The 18155-nt window shown below is 55.0% G+C and overlaps 12 protein-coding genes across 12 annotated transcripts; 11 read left to right on the forward strand and 1 right to left on the reverse strand.

The window, feature by feature from the left end:
- Positions 1-219: 219 nt before the first annotated feature.
- Positions 220-2366, reverse strand: BKA78DRAFT_66986 (uncharacterized protein). Its single transcript, XM_066893558.1, has one exon. The coding sequence runs from the start codon at positions 2162-2164 to the stop codon at positions 521-523; it is 1644 nt and encodes a 547-aa protein (XP_066738335.1). The 5' UTR covers positions 2165-2366; the 3' UTR covers positions 220-520.
- A 202-nt stretch (positions 2367-2568) lies between these two features.
- BKA78DRAFT_300816 (uncharacterized protein) lies at positions 2569-3504 on the forward strand (the record flags this gene model as incomplete). Its single annotated transcript, XM_066887299.1, has 1 exon — positions 2569-3504. One exon carries the CDS (start codon positions 2569-2571, stop codon positions 3502-3504), a length of 936 nt encoding a protein of 311 aa, XP_066738336.1.
- Positions 3505-3770: 266 nt separating this feature from the next.
- On the forward strand, positions 3771-5209 carry BKA78DRAFT_66988 (uncharacterized protein). The gene has a single exon (XM_066893559.1). It carries the CDS (start codon positions 4037-4039, stop codon positions 4940-4942), a length of 906 nt encoding a protein of 301 aa, XP_066738337.1. The 5' UTR covers positions 3771-4036; the 3' UTR covers positions 4943-5209.
- A 267-nt stretch (positions 5210-5476) lies between these two features.
- On the forward strand, positions 5477-6364 carry BKA78DRAFT_357958 (uncharacterized protein; the record flags this gene model as incomplete). The annotated part of the gene is made up of 1 exon (XM_066892332.1): positions 5477-6364. One exon carries the CDS (start codon positions 5477-5479, stop codon positions 6362-6364), a length of 888 nt encoding a protein of 295 aa, XP_066738338.1.
- Positions 6365-7073: 709 nt separating this feature from the next.
- On the forward strand, positions 7074-8322 carry BKA78DRAFT_67008 (uncharacterized protein). The gene has a single exon (XM_066893560.1). The coding sequence runs from the start codon at positions 7188-7190 to the stop codon at positions 8175-8177; it is 990 nt and encodes a 329-aa protein (XP_066738339.1). The 5' UTR covers positions 7074-7187; the 3' UTR covers positions 8178-8322.
- Positions 8323-8578: 256 nt separating this feature from the next.
- BKA78DRAFT_300819 (uncharacterized protein) lies at positions 8579-9157 on the forward strand (the record flags this gene model as incomplete). The annotated part of the gene is made up of 1 exon (XM_066887300.1): positions 8579-9157. The coding sequence occupies one exon, from the start codon at positions 8579-8581 to the stop codon at positions 9155-9157; it is 579 nt and encodes a 192-aa protein (XP_066738340.1).
- Positions 9158-9805: 648 nt separating this feature from the next.
- Positions 9806-11422, forward strand: BKA78DRAFT_328839 (uncharacterized protein). The gene has a single exon (XM_066889626.1). The coding sequence runs from the start codon at positions 9943-9945 to the stop codon at positions 11209-11211; it is 1269 nt and encodes a 422-aa protein (XP_066738341.1). The 5' UTR covers positions 9806-9942; the 3' UTR covers positions 11212-11422.
- Positions 11423-11443: 21 nt separating this feature from the next.
- On the forward strand, positions 11444-12982 carry BKA78DRAFT_328840 (uncharacterized protein). Its single transcript, XM_066889627.1, has 2 exons — positions 11444-11546; positions 11595-12982. Exon 2 carries the CDS (start codon positions 11630-11632, stop codon positions 12974-12976), a length of 1347 nt encoding a protein of 448 aa, XP_066738342.1. The 5' UTR covers positions 11444-11546; positions 11595-11629; the 3' UTR covers positions 12977-12982.
- Positions 12983-13554: 572 nt separating this feature from the next.
- On the forward strand, positions 13555-14137 carry BKA78DRAFT_348118 (uncharacterized protein; the record flags this gene model as incomplete). The annotated part of the gene is made up of 1 exon (XM_066890583.1): positions 13555-14137. One exon carries the CDS (start codon positions 13555-13557, stop codon positions 13963-13965), a length of 411 nt encoding a protein of 136 aa, XP_066738343.1. The 3' UTR covers positions 13966-14137.
- A 909-nt stretch (positions 14138-15046) lies between these two features.
- BKA78DRAFT_357963 (uncharacterized protein) lies at positions 15047-15685 on the forward strand (the record flags this gene model as incomplete). Its single annotated transcript, XM_066892333.1, has 1 exon — positions 15047-15685. One exon carries the CDS (start codon positions 15047-15049, stop codon positions 15683-15685), a length of 639 nt encoding a protein of 212 aa, XP_066738344.1.
- A 561-nt stretch (positions 15686-16246) lies between these two features.
- BKA78DRAFT_300824 (uncharacterized protein) lies at positions 16247-16570 on the forward strand (the record flags this gene model as incomplete). The annotated part of the gene is made up of 1 exon (XM_066887301.1): positions 16247-16570. The coding sequence occupies one exon, from the start codon at positions 16247-16249 to the stop codon at positions 16568-16570; it is 324 nt and encodes a 107-aa protein (XP_066738345.1).
- Positions 16571-16693: 123 nt separating this feature from the next.
- On the forward strand, positions 16694-17649 carry BKA78DRAFT_357965 (uncharacterized protein; the record flags this gene model as incomplete). The annotated part of the gene is made up of 2 exons (XM_066892334.1): positions 16694-16806; positions 16860-17649. The coding sequence occupies 2 exons, from the start codon at positions 16694-16696 to the stop codon at positions 17647-17649; spliced, it is 903 nt and encodes a 300-aa protein (XP_066738346.1).
- Positions 17650-18155: the final 506 nt, after the last annotated feature.

Below are 18155 nucleotides of genomic sequence, written 5' to 3' on the forward strand. Positions count from 1 at the left end.
CTTTCTTTCGTTTGGATCGCACGTCTCTTTCGTAATTCATTGGACACGGGAAGGTTGGTACACGAGACACGAGACGTCGAAACGTACAGCATGGCGCGGGTATTGCATTGATTGCATGGCATATTCCAGCTCAGCTCTTTGGTTCTGTTCTGCATCTATCGTGGGTATATAGGTTCTTGGCTTTCTTCATCGCATCCAGATGTCAGACGCGTTCTGTACGGCCCGCCCTGAAGCTAGGAGGTGTCGGATTTACCTCTTCGTGTTGTATTGTACATGTTTTTGTGCATGTTGCGCTTTGTGCTTTGTGCTTCGTCCCTGTTGGACGTGCCGTGACGTGATGCCGTGGCATTTGGTTGGCCGTCGCCGTCTGTGGTCCGCCGGCAGCCTGAGGCCAAATGACGTGCCTGGGTTAAGTTGGCCCGCTCCTTTTCAAGAGCTGTTGGCCACACTTGACCATCGCTCTGACTTGGACATGTCCTGTCTCTGGCCCCTTGACCAGGACCTCGACAGCCCCCGTCCTCTACGCCGCCCTCCTCCCCGGCCGTCTCCTCCGCCCGCCCCTAAACGGCGCAACGGCATCCAACTCAATCGGCTTGCCATCCGGCGGCGGCGTGGGCGGCCCCTCCAAGCCCACCGTCCGCATGTCCTGCAGCACCTCGGCCATGTTGACCTCGCGGCGCCGGTTCCACCGCACCGCCTGCGTGTAAAACAGCATGTCCCACGCGGCCGGCGGGATCTCGCCCAGCACGTCCGGCACCCCCAGCTTGGCCGTCTTGTACGCCTTCCACAGCACGGCGCGCACCGCGGGCCGCTTGGCCTCGTCGGTTGCCAGGAACGCGTGCCGCAGCGCGTTGTTGAGGTGCAGCAGGCGCTGCGCGGCGTTGAGCGCGGCGCGCGCCTGGAGTTCATCGCCGCTGACGGCCATGTTGCGCACGGCGTCGGGCACGCAGATGCGCAGCTCCTCCATGGCGGCGTTGATCTCGGCCGGGTCGGCGTCGCCCAGCAGCCGGATCGGCTCCGTCAGCAGCTCGTCGCGCGCAATGGCCTTGAGCGTCTCCTGGATTCTCAGCAACGGGTCGTCGCGCTTCGCCTCGCGCAAATCGCGCTCCAGCCGCGCAATCTTGGCCTCCAGCTCCTCTCCCGTCTTCTTGTCCGCCGCAATCTGCGCGTGCGTCACCCGCCGTCGTGTCTTTCCTGTTTCGTCGCCCATGTCCTGCTCGTAGAAGTCGAAGATGGGGTCCATGTTGTTGTCGAACATGCCCGGGCCCGGCTTTTTGCCCTTGAGCCCCAGCGGGTCGGCGGAGTCGAGGTAGTTGGGCAGTTCCGACTCGCGCGGCCGCAGCGTCCCGTCGCCGATTGGAGCGTCGGATTGTGATGAGCCTTTGGATTTGCCTTTGGATTTGGATTTGGAGCTGGAGTTGTGGTTGAGGTTGGCGAGGGAGCCCAGGTCGAGGCCGGCCAGTGGGTTGTCTCCTCCTCCTCCTCCTCCTCCTGGCCCCAGTTCCAGCTTGTTCAGCATCTTTTCCAAGTCGTCGAGCTGCATGGGCCCATCTGGCGAGTCATTGTCTTCTTTTGCTTCGCCTTTCCGTGGAGCGGCGGCGGATGGCTTGTGTACTTCTGGTGCGTCTTTTCGACCGACAGTAACAGGGCGCCGTTGGCGGCGGGCCAGTGAAGAGGATGTGCTGAAGCTGCGGCTCGGTGCCGCGAGGGCGCGGAATGTGAAGCGGCGGAGCATTGGGCGCGGTGGGTGTGTGGTGTGTCGTTGGTGTTGGTTGCGGAACTTTTTGCGGAGGAGACGCGGAGGTTTGGAGGTGGTGCACGGGCCAGGGGAGCTTGGTGGATGACTAAGCTCCGGCGATGTCCTCAGCTTCTTTCTGCTCCTCCAACGACAAGAAACCTCCAACAACGACCAGATCTCCAATACGCCAGAATTTGCCTCAACCCGCGGTCGAACAGGGACGTTGATGTCGAACACTGCCTCAAGATGCGGCACGAGGACCAGAGGCACGACTTGAGTCTGATGACTTTGCGGAAAAAGCTGGGCGTCGAAGCTTGGAAGGCTCAGAGGCAGAAAAGTCACAAGCAGTACATTTGAGCAGAGCCTCGTCGATCCCTGGAATACGCCATCATGTGTCGCCATCAACTCGAAGAGCAACATCGACATTTGGAGCGGCTGCGCTTCAGTGCGCGAAAATCGACGAAGGCATCAATCACAGCTTGGACAGCTGTGACAAGCAAAAGAAAGGTGGAGCGCTAAAAGACAAGATGAAGATGAGGTCATGGGAGTTGTCAAGGCATGAAAAGAGGCAATGAAGTTTCGAAAGATTTATGACTAAGCACAGCTTTCTTGCAACCAAGGTTTCAGTCTCGTCTCCTATCCCGCCCTCCAATGTGTCCACCTTGAAAAGACGAATCCTGACTCTTCCTGCGCCCACGAAGACACCATACAAAGACGAATCTGTTTCGACGTTCCTACCTGATCTTAGGACTTAGGACTCAGAGACAACGGAGTCCACGATCGATCTGCGAAGTACCGTCGACTCAAGGAAAAGAGTTTGAAAAAGAGCAATGTCTGTCTCACTTTCGGACCCGCCAGACCATCGAGATTCGCGCCATTTCTTGCTTGCCAACGAGTATTGGGCGATGCGCATGGGAGAGGACGAAGGCTGGACCCATTTCAGAAAGAAGGTGGAGGCTTACGAGAGCGTCTTGAACTACACACGGCAATTTGATCGCATCCCCGAACGGCGGAAGATCGACATGTGGATTGGGCGCCTGCCATCGAAGCTAGTTGAAAGAGTTCGTGTCCGGACAAATGACCTCCTTGATATTGAGACCGTGGAAGATTTGTTTGCGGTCCTCCAAAGAATCGAAGATGGCGACTACAGAGTTGCGAGTGCCGCGGATCTCTGGGCGCCTCCACCACCGGATATTGATCTCAATACGACTCTGGAATACATGAGCGAACTCGAAGAAGGATTTCCGGAATCACAAGCCGGAAGTGACCTCCTGAGGCCCTTGGATGAAAACTGTCCCAAGCAGTACGAACTCGACCTGATGCTTTCTCGCTTGCCACGCAACCTACTAGACACGGTCCGCCAGTGTTCCCACAACTTCCATGACATAGAACATTGGGATCAGTTGTTGCCCGAAATACGCAAAATGTACGAGAATGACCTCCGTAACCGGCGAGAATCAGAAGAACAAATCCCCGACTTGTGGGAACTTGTCATGGAAGAAAAGTACGCAGAGTGGCGGGGAAAAACAGCAGAGGAGGACTGGAAAGCCCGCAGGCGATTGGAGACTTTCAAGGCGGGAGTGGCAGAACGCGCCGAATCAAGCCAATGGAATAGAAAATTCGAAGCGTTACGGACTCTTGAACCACCATTGCCCTCCCAGTTGGAGCGCAAACCAGATACCAACTCTAACAAAGCTGCTGTCTGTGGTTGCTGCGGCTCGTCAATTCGGAAAAAACGCAAGTTCGATTCGGGCGACAGCGCATAAGCGACCTGCCAACGGGTGATCTGATGATGTCTCGAGGACACTGGCGCTCCAGAAAATGTCGCCAACAGCACGCGGAAGGAAAGGTGTCAGCGCGCATTTTGTCATTTCTTAAGAACAATATCACTCAGGCCCAAGAGCACTCGAATGGATGAACGCGAGGAAGACTTGAAGCGTGAGCGCGAGCCATGTGTACGTCCGACAGAACGGATCGCTGTGAGAGATATGGGGAGCTACGACAGGCAAAGAGCATCGAAACACTGCGAGACAGGAGAACGGGGAAGAAGATGGGAGTTGTCAAAGCATGCAGCAGAGGGACGGAGGTTTCGACAGACCTATGACTAAGCAAAGCTTGCTTGTTACGAAGGTTTCCGTCTCGTCTGATTACCCGCTCTCCACTGTCCCCGCCTTGGGTTGATGCAATGTTGCCCTTTCTACGGAAACGCCACGACGACGAATCTGTCGCGACAGCCCGTCGATCGCCCTTCCACGTTGACCCTCGAAATACGCGAAAAAGACGAATCGATACTTAGCCATGGACGCTCCCAGACTGCCACAAGAACAGCAACATCCGGCCCACTATTTGCGCGCCAACGACTTCTGGAATATGCGTTTAGAAGACGGCCAAAGCTTCGATCTCTTCAGAAGAAAGGTCCAGCGCTACGAGTGCATTTTGAAATACAACTTCAACCATATCCCAGAGCATCGCAAGATCGACATGTGGATCGGACGCCTGCCACCCCAACTCGTTGAAAAGGTGCGGGCACGCACCAATGACTTGTTTGACCTTAGATCCGTGGAAGACCTCTTTGCCGTGCTTGCTCGGATTGAAGCCGCGGACTCCCGGGTCGAGAACGCCGCCAAATTCTGGGAGCCTCTACCCGTTGACACAAGAACACCATTCTGGTTCACCCTCGCCCTTCGCCGGTTCTCACAAGAACATCCTTGGTTTTTTGAGCATGCGCCTCAACACCAGCAGGATCCGATTGACTTGCTGCTTGCCCGCTGTCCTCCCGATGCCCTTCGAAAGTTCCGGATGAGGGCGAATAACCTCGCTGGGATATTCACTTGGAAAGATGTCCTCGAACGAATCGAGCAGATTGCCGAGGAAGACGATCAAATCTTTACGGACCCCGAAGGCTACGCGTGTCGTCAACAAGAGATTGAAGAGGTTTTTGCGCCACAACGCGAAGAAATCATGAAGCGGGAGAAGGAAGCTCAAAGACTGATTGGGGAGTTTGAGGCTGAGCAAGCGGGGCGTGATTGGTTTGCGAATGCATTTGAAAAGCACGTGGCGCGACCGGCGAGACAAGGTGTCGAAGGGGAAACGTTGCCAGGGCCCAACGGCAGTTTGAACACGGGCTTCAATGCTACACGAGGCCGCAACTCAGCCCGCAATGCAGCCCGCAGGAATCGACGCAGGCAGCGGAGGCAAGATTGAAGATCAAAGAGGATGCCTGGCCAGATTTCGCGCAAAGCAAGGAGCTTGAGCACGAGCCAGTCGAGCGGACTGGAATGACTGAAATTCGCAGCCAACGTGTGCGGTCAAAATGTGAATCTTTTTTGCGACGTTGCCTTGTCAATCTTCTCTTTTTCGTTCTGCGTCTGCTTTTTCGAAGACAAACAAACGCTCGATTGATCTACGAATCTTTCTACCACCAACCGGAAATCCTCTCCTCTGTCAACATCATTCTCCTTGGACCTGCCAGGAGGCCTAGTAGACAGGCCCTGTTGTAATACTTCTCAATTCCAAGAATCGCTCGCCCTGGTGTCTACCATTGACCAATCATCGCGACTCCTCCCTGGTAGTACCACCCCTCGGAGCTCGATGGATGACTAAGCGGAGCAAGGGTACAGTCCGTCCCATTTCTCAACCTTTTTCCCTGTTTCGCCTCCCTCACCTCTTCAAGTTTTCTTCGTCTTTCAATCTTTCAAGGCCTACGCGACACGTCATCAGCTCAATTGGAAGACAGCAATGGCTTTCAACGGACACCTAAGCGGCCACCGCAATTCTTACCATTATGTGCGCGCGAATGAGTTTTGGACCTTGCGCATGAAAGAGGGCGAGAGTTTTGCTCTTTTCAAGAACAAGATACAGCGTTGGGAAAGGATGTTGCACTACAGCTTCGACCATCTTTCCGAACAACAAAAGATTGATATGTGGATTGGACGCCTTCCACCGATGCTTCTCGAGAGAGTCCGGGCCCGAACCAGCGATCTGTTCAACCTCACCTCGCTGGATGATCTATTAACTACGCTATCAAGAATGGAATCGACGGACTGGAGAATCGAGCATGCTGTCGACTTCTACAAAGTCCCTGCCGAGGTCGACCTTTCAAGCCCAACCGTGATGTGGATGTTTGAAAACGAAGTCAAGGAAATCCTGGACGCGCACGATGGCTTCTTCAAAAACGCGCCGGAGTACAACCAAGCTACACTCGACAAGTTCCTCAGCTTCTTTCCGCCAAACCTCCGCGAGATGTTTCGTTTGAGGACCTTCAATTTCCGAAATATATCATCATTCGACGAGGCCGTTACTAAACTCAAGCACCAAGTTGAGTTAGACCTTTGTTTCGACACCACAGAGCAGTGGCAAAGCTTCAATGCCAGAGTGTGTGCCAAAGAGCGGGACAATTTGGCCAAGGCAGATGAAAGGCCCCGAGAATTCATCAAAGAACTAGAGGCAGAATCTTCCGAGAGAGCACAAGAAGAAATTCGTCTAGAAAAGTTGAAAGCACAGCAAACGGAATACAACTTGGAACCGCCCATCGGCAACAGTTCCATCGCTAATCTCAACTCGACGCATCGGCGCAATGCAGCCCGCCGGAATCGACGCAGAGAACGGAGACAGCGCGGTGTGTAGTCGTGAAACGCTTCAGACCAGATGGCCAGTGGAGGGATTTACATGCCGAGCACGAGATGTCTCAGCTCAGGATAGGGCGCAAGCACCGGTCAAAGCGCTCGGTTGATCTTCTTTCGCTTCAAAATCTGATTCTCGTTTTTTTCTTTTCTCAATCGCACGCCACCCACCAGTTATCATCCCAACCAGCATCAGCCAAGCTTGAAGAACCAGCAATGGCGGCCTGCTACTCGCATCAGTCCTCAGAACACCATCTCTTGGCCAATGAATACTGGCACCTGCGTCTCGAAGAAGGTGAGAGCTTCGAGCTATTCAAGCACAAAATCCGAAAGGCGCCTGCACTACGACTTCAGCCGCCTGAGCGAGCGACGAAAACTCGATCTGTGGCTTGGTCGTCTCCCACCCACACTCAGAGAGCGCGTCCAAGTTCGTACCAACGATCTGTGCGACTTGCAGACCGTGGAGGATCTTTTTGGTGTTCTCGAACGAATGGAAAAGGCCGATGAACGCATGGAAGCGGCTGCAAAAATCTTCGACTCGCCACCGTCCGAGATTACGGACGATTTCCCGCATCCAGATGACTGGTACTACAAGACTTTCCAGCGGATCCCGGAGAGTGAACCCTGGTACTTTGAAGAGAACCAGGATCCTCAACAAGCTCTCGATATGCTACTAGCTCGCCTCCCCGGCGATGTACACCGCATTCTTCGCGTTAGGACGGACAACTTCGAAAAGATACTCGATTGGGAAGATCTTTTGATCCATGTCCAACCCATCGTCGACATGAATGTAACCTACGGATGCGGATGTTGCACGGAACCAGAAGATGGACCGAGTGAAGAAGAACTCGCTTCGCTGCGGAGAGACATCGATGAATCAGATATCAGGGCTGAGTACCACTTTAGAAAGTCGAGGAGGTTCTGCAGCCATCACGTTGGACACAAAGAAAATCCATTGGGACTATGTTCACCGACTTCACGCTAACGTCTTTTGGACGACCCGGATGCATGAATATGACAGTTTTACAGCCTTCAGGACCAGAGCGCAGGCTCTCGAAACGCTGCTGGACTATGATCTCAGCAAGATGCCCGAGGAGAGAAAGATCGAAATGTGGCTTGGTCGACTTACACCAGAGCTCACTGAAAGAGTGCAGGTCAGGACGAATGACTTTGCCGACTTGAAGACAGTGAAGGACTTGTTCGACATTATCGAGCGAATCGAAGCCGCCGATGTCCGAGTCGCAAGAGGTCGCCTAATGTTCGAGACTCCTGCTTCCCTGGCCTCGATCTCTGACCTCGGATACATCAACAGCACTTCCGCATTTCTAGCTCGCTTGACGAGGTTTATTGGAGTACAGGACTTGGACGTCCTAGGGCCTGAACACAAGCAGCACGAGATTGATATGCTTCTCGCTCGCATCCCACCACAGGTCTTTGTCGAATTGCGTCGTGACACCGACAACTTTCGAGAAGTCTCCACCTTGGTTCAAATCTATCACAAACTCGACGAGATGGCCAGACGCGGAGGCCCCGCGGAATTAGCGACAGACAAGGCTTTGAAGTATTCAGCCGAAGATACGTCTGGGCGCATGCTTGTGCGAGTGCGGGTGGCCGAGAAAATTGACGAGGGCGAAGGAGAAACGGAACGCCACGAGCCCACCAAACTCTCGTGGGGGACCGCGTTGCAAAAGGAGCAGCAGATCACACTATCGCCCGCAACATCGACGTCTGCCGAGAGCAACACCAACGGGAACCGCCGCCGCAGTGGTGCAGCCCGCCGACGTCGAAGAAATCAAAATCGGCGCAACCCTTATTAAACACTCGAATTTTGGCTTGCCTGGTTCGTGCAAGCTACACCCACGATCCCGGGGACGTTCGCTTGGCAACCAACATTGACAAGACCCCATGTGTTCGGAACGCGCCGTAGATGCACTTCAATATCAGCTAAGCTGTTTGGGGCAAAGAATGAACGAGTCAAAGATCAATTCCTCTCCTCGCAACCCTCAGTTGACCTCTCGGGCAATCCCCCTTTTCTCTCCTTTTTTCACCACATCCCCCTTCTTCGAGGCGACGTCACCACCCAACCACGACTTGCAATTTCGCGACCATGGGGCAAGCTCCGGGCGATCCAAAGGACCCGTCCGACTGCCCGCCGCTTTACACGGGGCTTTCGGACGCTCAGCGACAAAAAGTGGCTCATGCATACTGGAACATGAAGATGAGAGAGAATGAATCGCTGGACAGCTTCATCCTGCGAGTGCGAAGAATCGAAAAGTCTCTCGGCTACGAATTCAAAGACATGGGCGAAAGGGAAAAGCTCGAAATGTGGCTCTCTCGTCTCACACCGTCCCTTCGCACCGCCATTTGCGAGCAAAATCCCAAGACGCTCGAGGCGGCTTTGCACTGCGCGAAAAAAGCGCAATGGCACGAACGGATCCAACATGCACGGGAGTACCAGCGCATCCGCATGAAGTCGGACGACACGCTCCAGGACTTTTTCGACAGGCTCCACCACCACCAGGCGATGCTGTCGTACTACGACGACGAGCGAGGGCCGGAGCGACGGAGGGTGGACACTGTGCTCTCCCGCCTTTCGAACTCGGTCATTGCCCGTCTGCTCGACAGCCCAGCCGGAATGGACTCACTCGCGACTGAGGAGTCGCTCATGGTGTATCTGGGGAAGCTCTCGAGGGATGAAAAGACAAAGGCGAAGGCGGTTGTGATGCATCAAGTTGGTCTGCCTACCCAGGTTGGTCCGCCTACCCAAGTTGGTGCGCCTACCAGAATCGAGCCTTGAGGGTGCAAACGCATGTCGTCTGGCGCTGGACAAGCTCACGAAGAGAGCCGCGGCAACCCGACCAACAAGACGAGAAATCCACAAGCGCAAGCAGGGGGCAGGTGACCAAGGAAAGAATCTTGAGATGTTTACGCCACGAAGTGCAGGTCGACGATGACTGCTACGATGATACTTCACGAGGCAAGCATGCCAGCAGACGCCGCTGTCGGAGGTGGGTGGCTTTGGGGATCGCGGACAGAAGCGCTGGAACGCCGAGCTCTGGAACTTGGAAATATCTGTGTGCGCACTTTCCATGTCTCTCCTTTGATTCTGACTCACCACCTTTTCAATGTTTGGACGAGGGAACGAATTTCATTTCGGTTGTAGCTTCAAAATACGTCGTCCATTTGGATCTGGTCGCTTCACAAGCAGCGGCCATGTCTACCACGTCTCTTGCAGCCCATGGGAATGAAGCACGAATCCTGCTTTTCAGGTCGATCAGCCGGAAAATCAATGCCGCAACACCATGCGTGATTGTCGGGGAAACGTGCCGCGGACGCGTTGTCAAAAAAGCAAACCTGCAAGGGGCGCCAACTTGGGTGCTTGGGTCGACTGGTGTGCAGGGATCTTGACTAGGGCTGTGTAACCTCGACACTTATCGCGCGGTTACAGAAATCACACACGGAATTTTGCAAACTCTGGAGTCTCGCCTCCTGTCGCCTGATTTGAGGTCGAGGACGTGTTCTCGAGCGTGTCGCCCTCACGTTGCCGCCCCCTTTCTCGATACCTCGAGCAGCGCAACCATCATGCCGCCGACGCAAACGCTACCTGGCTCCTCAAGGCTTGCCCTCTCCCAGGAATACTACAACAGCCGCATGCGCGACGACGAATCCCTCGACCAGTTTGTCAGACGGGTCCGCAACCTGAGAGACCGCCTCGGATACCACGAAGACCAAAACGCCAAATCCTCCGTCGACTTCTGGCTCACGCGTCTTACGCCAAAAATCCTGAGACGCCTCAACGAGGAGCGAAATGGAAACCTGGACTTCGCTCGTGTTCCCTACCTCTTTCAAGAGGTGCGCCGTATCGTCTTTTTCGACCGCATTGAGGTTGCAAGGAAATACCAAGAGCTCCGCATGCGCGATGACGGCGAGACGTTTGATCAGTTTGCGAAACGGATGGGTGAGCTTGAAAAGGAGCTGGGATACCGGACTGGGGACCCGGAAGATATTGCAGAGCAGCGGCTGATTGATGGATGGCTCGTTCGTCTGCCTCCTGCTCTGCTTCGGGGGCTGAGATGCAAAAGTCACATTCTGACGCATGTTTTCTCGGAGAGGCATCTGCTGAGGCGCTTGAAAGAATTGTGCCCTGAAGTTGAGTGGCAAGCGGAGCACTCGGAGGAGGATGAATCAAACACCCAAGGCCAGGAAGACAGCCAGGACAGTGGATCAGGAGGAGACGATATTCCGCGCCAGGAGACAGATTCCGATTCCGATTCTTCTTCCTCCTCTTGCTCTTGCTCATCTGGAGAAGATGAGGACAGGCAGAGGTCGCGCATGAACCCCCATCATCGGCAACACAACCGCGCCACCGGCATTAAACAAGAGGACAAATCCTCGAGCGCCTTCTCGAGCGCCTCCTCGAGTGCCTCCTCAAGCGCCTCCTCAAGCGCCTCCTCAAGCGACTCCTCAAGCGACTCCGGGAGTGATGACGAAAAGACAATCCCATCGAGCTCATCCAGCGAGTCGGAGAGCGGAGACGACAGTGACAACGCCGGGGGGAACGACAAGGTGAATCACCAGGCGACTGGTCAAAACAACCCCAGGAAGCGCAAGCCAAGCGCCTCGGGAGGAAAAGGGCGCCAGCAGGGAAATCATGACTACCAGAATGGTGCCGGAGAGGGCAAAAGGCGGCGGCTAAATCTGCCCGAAAGCGCAACCTCGGAGAGCGATGTCGATTCGAAGGAGCAGAGGGTCATCAATTGGGTCGATGGGCTGAAAGATGCTCGCCAATCCCACAATGGACCCAGCAAGCAAAAAAGGGACCAGAATGGACGATTTTGCGCAAGGAAATGATTCTACATCCAATGACGAGGGTAGTCAGAGATCCCAGGACAACCAATTCAAAAAAGTCATTAGGCACCGGTCCAAATACATTTCATCTTTGCTCCCAGACATGAATTTACTTTCTGAAGCACCACGGGAAGACGCGCCACACGCGCGTCAAAAAGCTAAGCCATTTTAAGCAATATAATGCGAACACCACCCCTGCGGTACCTGAATGGCCAACCAGTCTCTTTTGGGCCTAGCCCAGGCGCGTACGCGCTGCAGTGTTTACAAGCATTCGAAACTTTTTCCCACAACCCTCCAAGACATCAATTGACCGTCACCGCTGAGCCGATGCTGTTTGGGTATGCCCAGCAATCAACTGTACCGCCTACTCGCTAACTGTCTCGCAGCAACCAGCCAAATCACAAGCAGCCTCCAAACAACAATGGCGAACGGTGCAGCCCCGTCTCCAGCGGGGGGCTCGCACTATGATCTTTCCCAGGCCTACTGGTCCATCCGCATGCACCCGGGCGAGAAAATCGACGCCTTCATCGCGCGCGTCCACGCCCTCGAACGCCGCCTCGGCTACTCGACACGGTCCGGACCGGGCCGCCACCTGGGCCCCCAGGCCACCATCGATCTGTGGCTCGCACGTGTCTCGCCGCACGTCCTCGAGCAGCTGAAGCGGGAGACGGGACAGCGCATGGACTTTGAATCCGAGGGACATCTTTTGGACGTCATTCGCAAGATTGAGTTTGACGAGCGCGTCGAGGCGGTTAGGAGCTACCGCCGGATGCGCATTGATTGGGGAGAAGCGTTTCATGACTTTCAAGCCCGGATCGCGGAGGCGGAGAGGCAGTTGGGCTACGATACCCCCGACCGAGACGCGGCGGCTGAGAAAAGGCTCATCGATGCCTGGCTTGTCCGCCTTTCACGCGCCCATTGTGAAAAGCTCCGGCGGTACACCAATGGCCTGGAGGAGATTGACACGGAGGAGCAGCTGCTGGAGATCCTGCTGGCGCTTGATCATGTCGACGATGGGGAGACTGGGTTTGCGCAGGGCGGCAGCTGGCAAGACGAGGAGTCGGACACGTCGGACGACTCGGAAAGCAGCAGTGATGGGTACGACGATTCCGAGGCTGATGTGGAAGATGATGACGAGGAGTCGGATACGTCGGACGGCTCGGAAAGCAGCAGTGATAGTGACGACGATGCTGAGGCTGGTGTGGAAGATTGGGACGATGATGCTGAGACTGATGTGGAAGAGGATGGACAAGTCTCTGATGCGTACCAATCTGCAGAGGAGCAGCAAGAAGATCATGGGGTCCAAGAAATCACGCAGGACGATGTCAAGAGAGAGGAGGTTGAGGAGCCATCGGGATATGTCATGGAGTACCAGTCAGACACGGTCGAGGTGAAGCAGGAGGATGACTCGGAGTGTGAAATCATCGCAGGGGGCCAGCAAGAGGCGAATGTGCAGATGGAGGTTGACGGATTGCAGGCCGTTGCGGAGAGTGTGACGCCAGGAGGCGAGGACGCGCGACAGAACCATGCCGAGGTCGCCATCAGAATGGAGGACGACGATAGCGAAAGTGAAGACAGTTCGGAGGAGGGCAATGCAGAGAACCACAACCAGCAAGAGGAGCCATCTACTCCGGGGGCACACCAGTCCGGCCAGAAGAAACGTAAGCAGAAGACCCCCTCGAGCGTTGGAAGCAGTCAAAGCGATGAAAGCAGGCAAGCATGGTCGGCTCTACAGGAGCGCCGCAGAAGGTCACGTCAGAACTATTAGACTAGCATAAATCCAAGAATTTGGGTATCAAGCCAGCTGATGAGTAGCGACCTCCAGACTCCAGCCCTTCTTCAGTCGAGAATACCTCGGGACTACAACAGCCGAGAAATCGAGCACCTGACCTGGCAGCGAGACAACAGGGAGCACACCAACCAGGAGTCTTTGGTGAACAGCCTGCTGATGGTCAGGGGCCTCACAGTTTGCCTCCACGACCCGCTGACAACCCGCTCAAGCGCAAGCGCAAGCACATGGGACCTCGTCAGCAAGAGAGAAGCCGCTCGTACTTGAAAAGGAGACGCGAGATTATGCAGAGTCATGAGCGCGCGGATTGGGGCGGTCGATTCTGCCGCACTTGTCAACGCAACCACTGAGTGCCATTTTGGGCCTAGTGTCACCCGCGCGGTGCCCACGTCTTCTTCACAATTCTTTTCTTCCGCCGCACCTCTTCCAAACGCAACCCCAGATCACACGAGCCTCGGCCCCAAAAAATCAGGCAAGTTTGTTTTTGTAACCTGCTCAATCCGTGTCAGCTAATCATTCAGTGTAGCCCGAGCTCCACCTCGAGCACCGCTCCCACCATGGCGCTCGCTCAGCCTGCCGAAGCTCCCTTTCGGCTCGACCTCTTCCAACAGTACTGGTCAATTCGCATGGAGCCCGACGAACTGTTCGCAGACTTTTTCAACCGTGTTCGAGACTTGGAGACGCGCCTGGATTACCAGCCCGATATCACAAACACACGTGCCACGATTCACTTGTGGCTTTCGCGCCTATCGCCCCGCGCGCTCGAAAGGCTACGAGAGGAAGCCGAGGACGGATTCGACTTCCAATTCAAATCCATTGACGAACTCTTCGATCTCTTGCGCCGATGCGACTTCTACGACAGAATGAAACGCGTGAGGGAGTACCACAACATGGTCATGGGGCTCGAGGAGTCATTTGAGGATTTCCAGGCCCGCGTCGTGGCGGTAGAAAAGAGCTTGGGCTACTAGTTTAACAACCCTAAAGTCATCTCTGAACGCCGATTTCTTGACGCGTGGGTGATGCGCCTCTCGCCTGAGAGACGCGAAAGACTTCGGCTCCATACCAACAGCCTCGCCAATATCACGCGGGAGGCCGACTTGATCGAGTGCTTGCGGGGTCTGGACGCGAAAAAAGAATCGGAATCGGAGCATCCTTCTCGCAGTCAAGACGATCAAGAGGGCAGTGGAGCGCGAGGTGATCACGACCTCCAGGGGCAAGACAATCAAGCGCAGGACGGCAGCAACTCGGGTGCAAATTGTGGGTCGCAGAACGACCACAACAGCAAGCAAGCAAGACGACGATCGCAGACACCAGTCATCACCAAGCGACAGCGAATCGAGCTCCAGTACGGACACTCAGGCAGACAACGCCGGCCAGACTGAAGTAAATATGGAAGATGTTGGCGGAGAAGAGTCCCATCTGCCATCCGGCGAGAGTGGTCTCGAGCTGTGCGTGACCAAGATCAGGTACAGGCCCAATGCAGCATGATTCCTACACACTCTGGTAGCTGTTGTACACGCAGCATCATGGACGACAGCACGGCATGAGCGGCTTCAAAAGAGCAAGGTAGAAAGGGAGAAGAAGCAGGAAGTGTTGGTCGAAGAGGGCTGCAGGCTTTCTTGCTCGATGGTTCTGGAAGTGCGTCTTGCGCGACGGTTGAGAATTCTAGCATCCAATAGACAGCAGCAGCAATCCATGACGATTGATCAGAAGCGAGGACATCAAACTGCGAGGTATTTAGGGAAACTGAGGGAGTGGACTGACAATGAAGCACGCAGTGGATAGTATGCGCTGAGTTGGTAACCGCGAAGAGAGCCTTGTGTCTTCCTTGGCCTTGGCTGTTGATGTTGACCTTTGCACGTAGACTTCTCGACGACGCTTTTCCCGCGCCACCAAACCACAGCGAAACTTCTCCCAAGCCATGGAATCTGCGCGCCAGCGCTGAGGAAAGCGACTCGTGGTATGTCTTGCCAGGGTCCCGCATCAATTGCAGTCAGCTAATCAATCGACAAAGGCTTCTTTCGATCAGGTCCAAGCTACACAATCATCATGGCGCTCGTTCAGGTTGTCGGCCGCATTTCCAAGGCCGACCTTTTCCACAGCTACTGGGCCGTTCGCAGGGAGTCTTTCGAAAGACTGGGCAACATCTCCTGGCGTGTGCTCGAGCTGGAGTGCGAGCTCAGCTGCGCGCCCGCACCCGCAACCCGCCCAGTCATCATCTGCGACAAACCATTCGATCTCTGGCTCCGACACCTCCGCCCGAGCGAGCTCTCGCGTCTTGAGCACGCACACGGCAAGACGCTTTTGTACAGCACGCGGACCGAGCTGTTCGACGCACTGCGCGACGTCAGCTTCTCCTGCCACGACGAGACACTGATGACAGAGCAGCTCCGGAACCTGCGCATCCACGACGGCGAGACCCTGCAGGAATTCAACGACAGGGTCCATCATGAAAAGGGACGTCTCGAGGCCTTCTTCCACAGTCCCGCGGCTGTGGCTCAACAGCGCCGCCTTGACTTTTGGCTGGCTGATCTCATCGGTCAGCGCGTCAAAGAAGTCCGGGACCACGCTGACAGCATGACCAACATCTGTCCTGACAAAAGGCTTGGATACCTGCAGGAGCTCGATGGTCTTGCCTCGCAGATTGGCAATGGACAGCGTTTTGAGCAATCCTTCAGCGTCCCCTAGCCCCTAGGCTTGATGGCCGTGTATTAAGAGACTTTTGTCAAAACAATCACCGCTGTCGCTGGTTCGCGCTTGAGGAAGCCCAAAGATACTGTCGCAGCCTGCACTTGGAAAGAGCCTTTTTGCATTGTCTTAAAAGCGAATGCCTTAGATGAATAAGAAGGCTCCGGAAGAGGAACCGTGGCAGCATTTTCACGGTGGCATTTTCAAGAGCAGTTACTGGAAGAGCTTGGATGCAAGGGCATCGGGAAGGCTCTCTGCTGTGAAGTCACTTCATTGCTTCCGTAGCAATTCGTAGGATACACAAGTCACCTCCATTCTCCTACCATCTCAATGAAGTCCAATTTATGTCAATTTGTCGCAAAACCTGAGATGCAGTAGTGCGAGGGAGAAGACGGCCAGCTGAGTCTTCATGATGTGAACTTGTATGTGAAGAAATGGGAGAACTTGAAGGAAATAAGGGCAGGCCAACTCTTGATCAAAACGCCGCTTCATGACCCGTCGATACTTGGCTTGCACGTCCTAAAGAATTGTGGTCACTTCAATAGTTGCTGAGTCATCTCAATGTCCATATGGCACGCCCACGGGCGCCTCTGCTCCAAGAAACAACCACACCACTACCATCGGAATTTCCCACACAACTCATCGACCCAATCTCACCATCTTCGATTCACCATGGAGTCACCCAAGGACAAAGCTCCCAGCATGCCCTCGTTGGAGCCAGGTGACTACCTCAGACCGCGCGATTACATCGACTACGTCTACCGCGCGCGCCACGGCGGCCGCGACCCGTCTTCAAAGACCACTCAAACTCCGGACATCATCTTCACCGTCTTCGACGACCCTGTCTTTGTGAACAAGCAGGACGTCCCTAAGGAGAAGAAATGACCGGAGTGAGGCTTTGTTACTAGTAGTTTTGTACGCGTAAATGGAAAAAGTTTGGAATGGGGTCAGTCAGCAAAAAAGATGCGTCAGCGCCGAGCCTGGCATCGTGGAACAAGACGCAGCGCCATGTTGGGTCTGGTGTCGCCGCGCGCCATGTTTACCTTTTCACTCAATTCTCGACACGAAAACTCTTCGACACCACGTAACCTGAGCGTCAACACTGAGCAACACAAATCTGGGTATGTTTGCAAGCTCTTCTCATCAACTTCAGTCTGCTAATCGCCCGATGAAGTCTCCGCTCAGGTCTGAGCTCCACTTTCGTCATGGCGCTCGCTCCGGATCCCGGCCGTCTTCTTCTCACCAAGCAATACTGGAACCTCAAGCAAGAAAAAGGCGAGAGAATATGGGACTTCTACTCGCGCGTCCGTGACTTCGAATCACGCTTGGGCTACCTGCCCGAGCCCGCGGACCAGCAGGCGGCGATCGACATGTGGCTTGGACGCCTTCGCCCAAGGCAGCTTGCGAGTCTCAGGCGCAAGAACAACGACACTCTCTACTTCGCAACTCTACAGGACATGCTCGACAAGCTTTGCAGAATGTCTTTCCGGAACAGAGTCAAGCTGGTGAGGTCGTACCAGAAGTTGCGCGTCCGAGACGACAAGACCTTTGAGCAGTTCACGGCCAAGCTCAACAAACTCGAGAGACGACTTGGCTACTGCTACCGCGATCCCGAGAGGGTGGCTGAGCAGCGGAAGATCGACTTTTGGCTTGGACGTCTGTCGGACGAGCGTCTCCAGCAGCTCGGAGCCTACACCAGGGGCCTCAAGAACATCAAGACCGAGGGCCAGCTCCTTCAATGCATCCAGGACCTTGATCGCGTCGGCTCCCAGTCCGTTGAAGATGACGATCGCCATGGATACCTGCTCATGAACAACGGAAACGGACATGGCGCTCAGACTCAGGAAGACAACGTCGAGGTCAAAGAGGAGGAAACCCATCCTACTGTCAACCGCAACCCCCGCAAGCGCAAGGGCCGCTCCGACCACGAAGGCCATCGTCGCAAGAGGACCCGTCGTCACTAGAATCGCATCTTCTGAAACCTGCAAACATTGCGGCAACGCATCAGCGGCGAACCTTCCATCGAAGGCTTCAAGGGGCTGGAAAATTGGCAGTGCTTGAGAGATTGGGTGGCGGAATCATGGGCGGAGGACTTCCTACACATACAAAGGGTGTCGTTTGAGGATAATGCAGCGGGATAGGGTTTCTGACGGAGGTAGGTCGACTTTGACTTGCGCTTACGGCCATTCAGGAATTTTGCACTCAGTGTCTAAAGGTCCAGCCATAAGCCCCCCTAAATAAAAACAAGTTCTGCTCAATGAATCCCGCCATGAATGCTTTGTGAGTGCAGCAGGCGCCGAGGCGCAAAAGATCGTGTCAATTTGCATGCTGAGTGTAGTTGCCTCAATATCACTCAGTGACGTCTGCTTCTGTTTTGGGCCTAGCGCCGCAGCACCGCCGCTTCTTTCCCGACGTCTCGTTACTACCTCTCTCCAACTGCCACCGCAACCGCAACACCACGGCCTCTCCA

This window comes from Phyllosticta capitalensis (assembly GCF_038381095.1).
Source record: "Phyllosticta capitalensis strain CBS 128856 chromosome Unknown BKA78scaffold_14, whole genome shotgun sequence".
In the NCBI taxonomy this organism is placed as follows: domain Eukaryota; kingdom Fungi; phylum Ascomycota; class Dothideomycetes; order Botryosphaeriales; family Phyllostictaceae; genus Phyllosticta; species Phyllosticta capitalensis.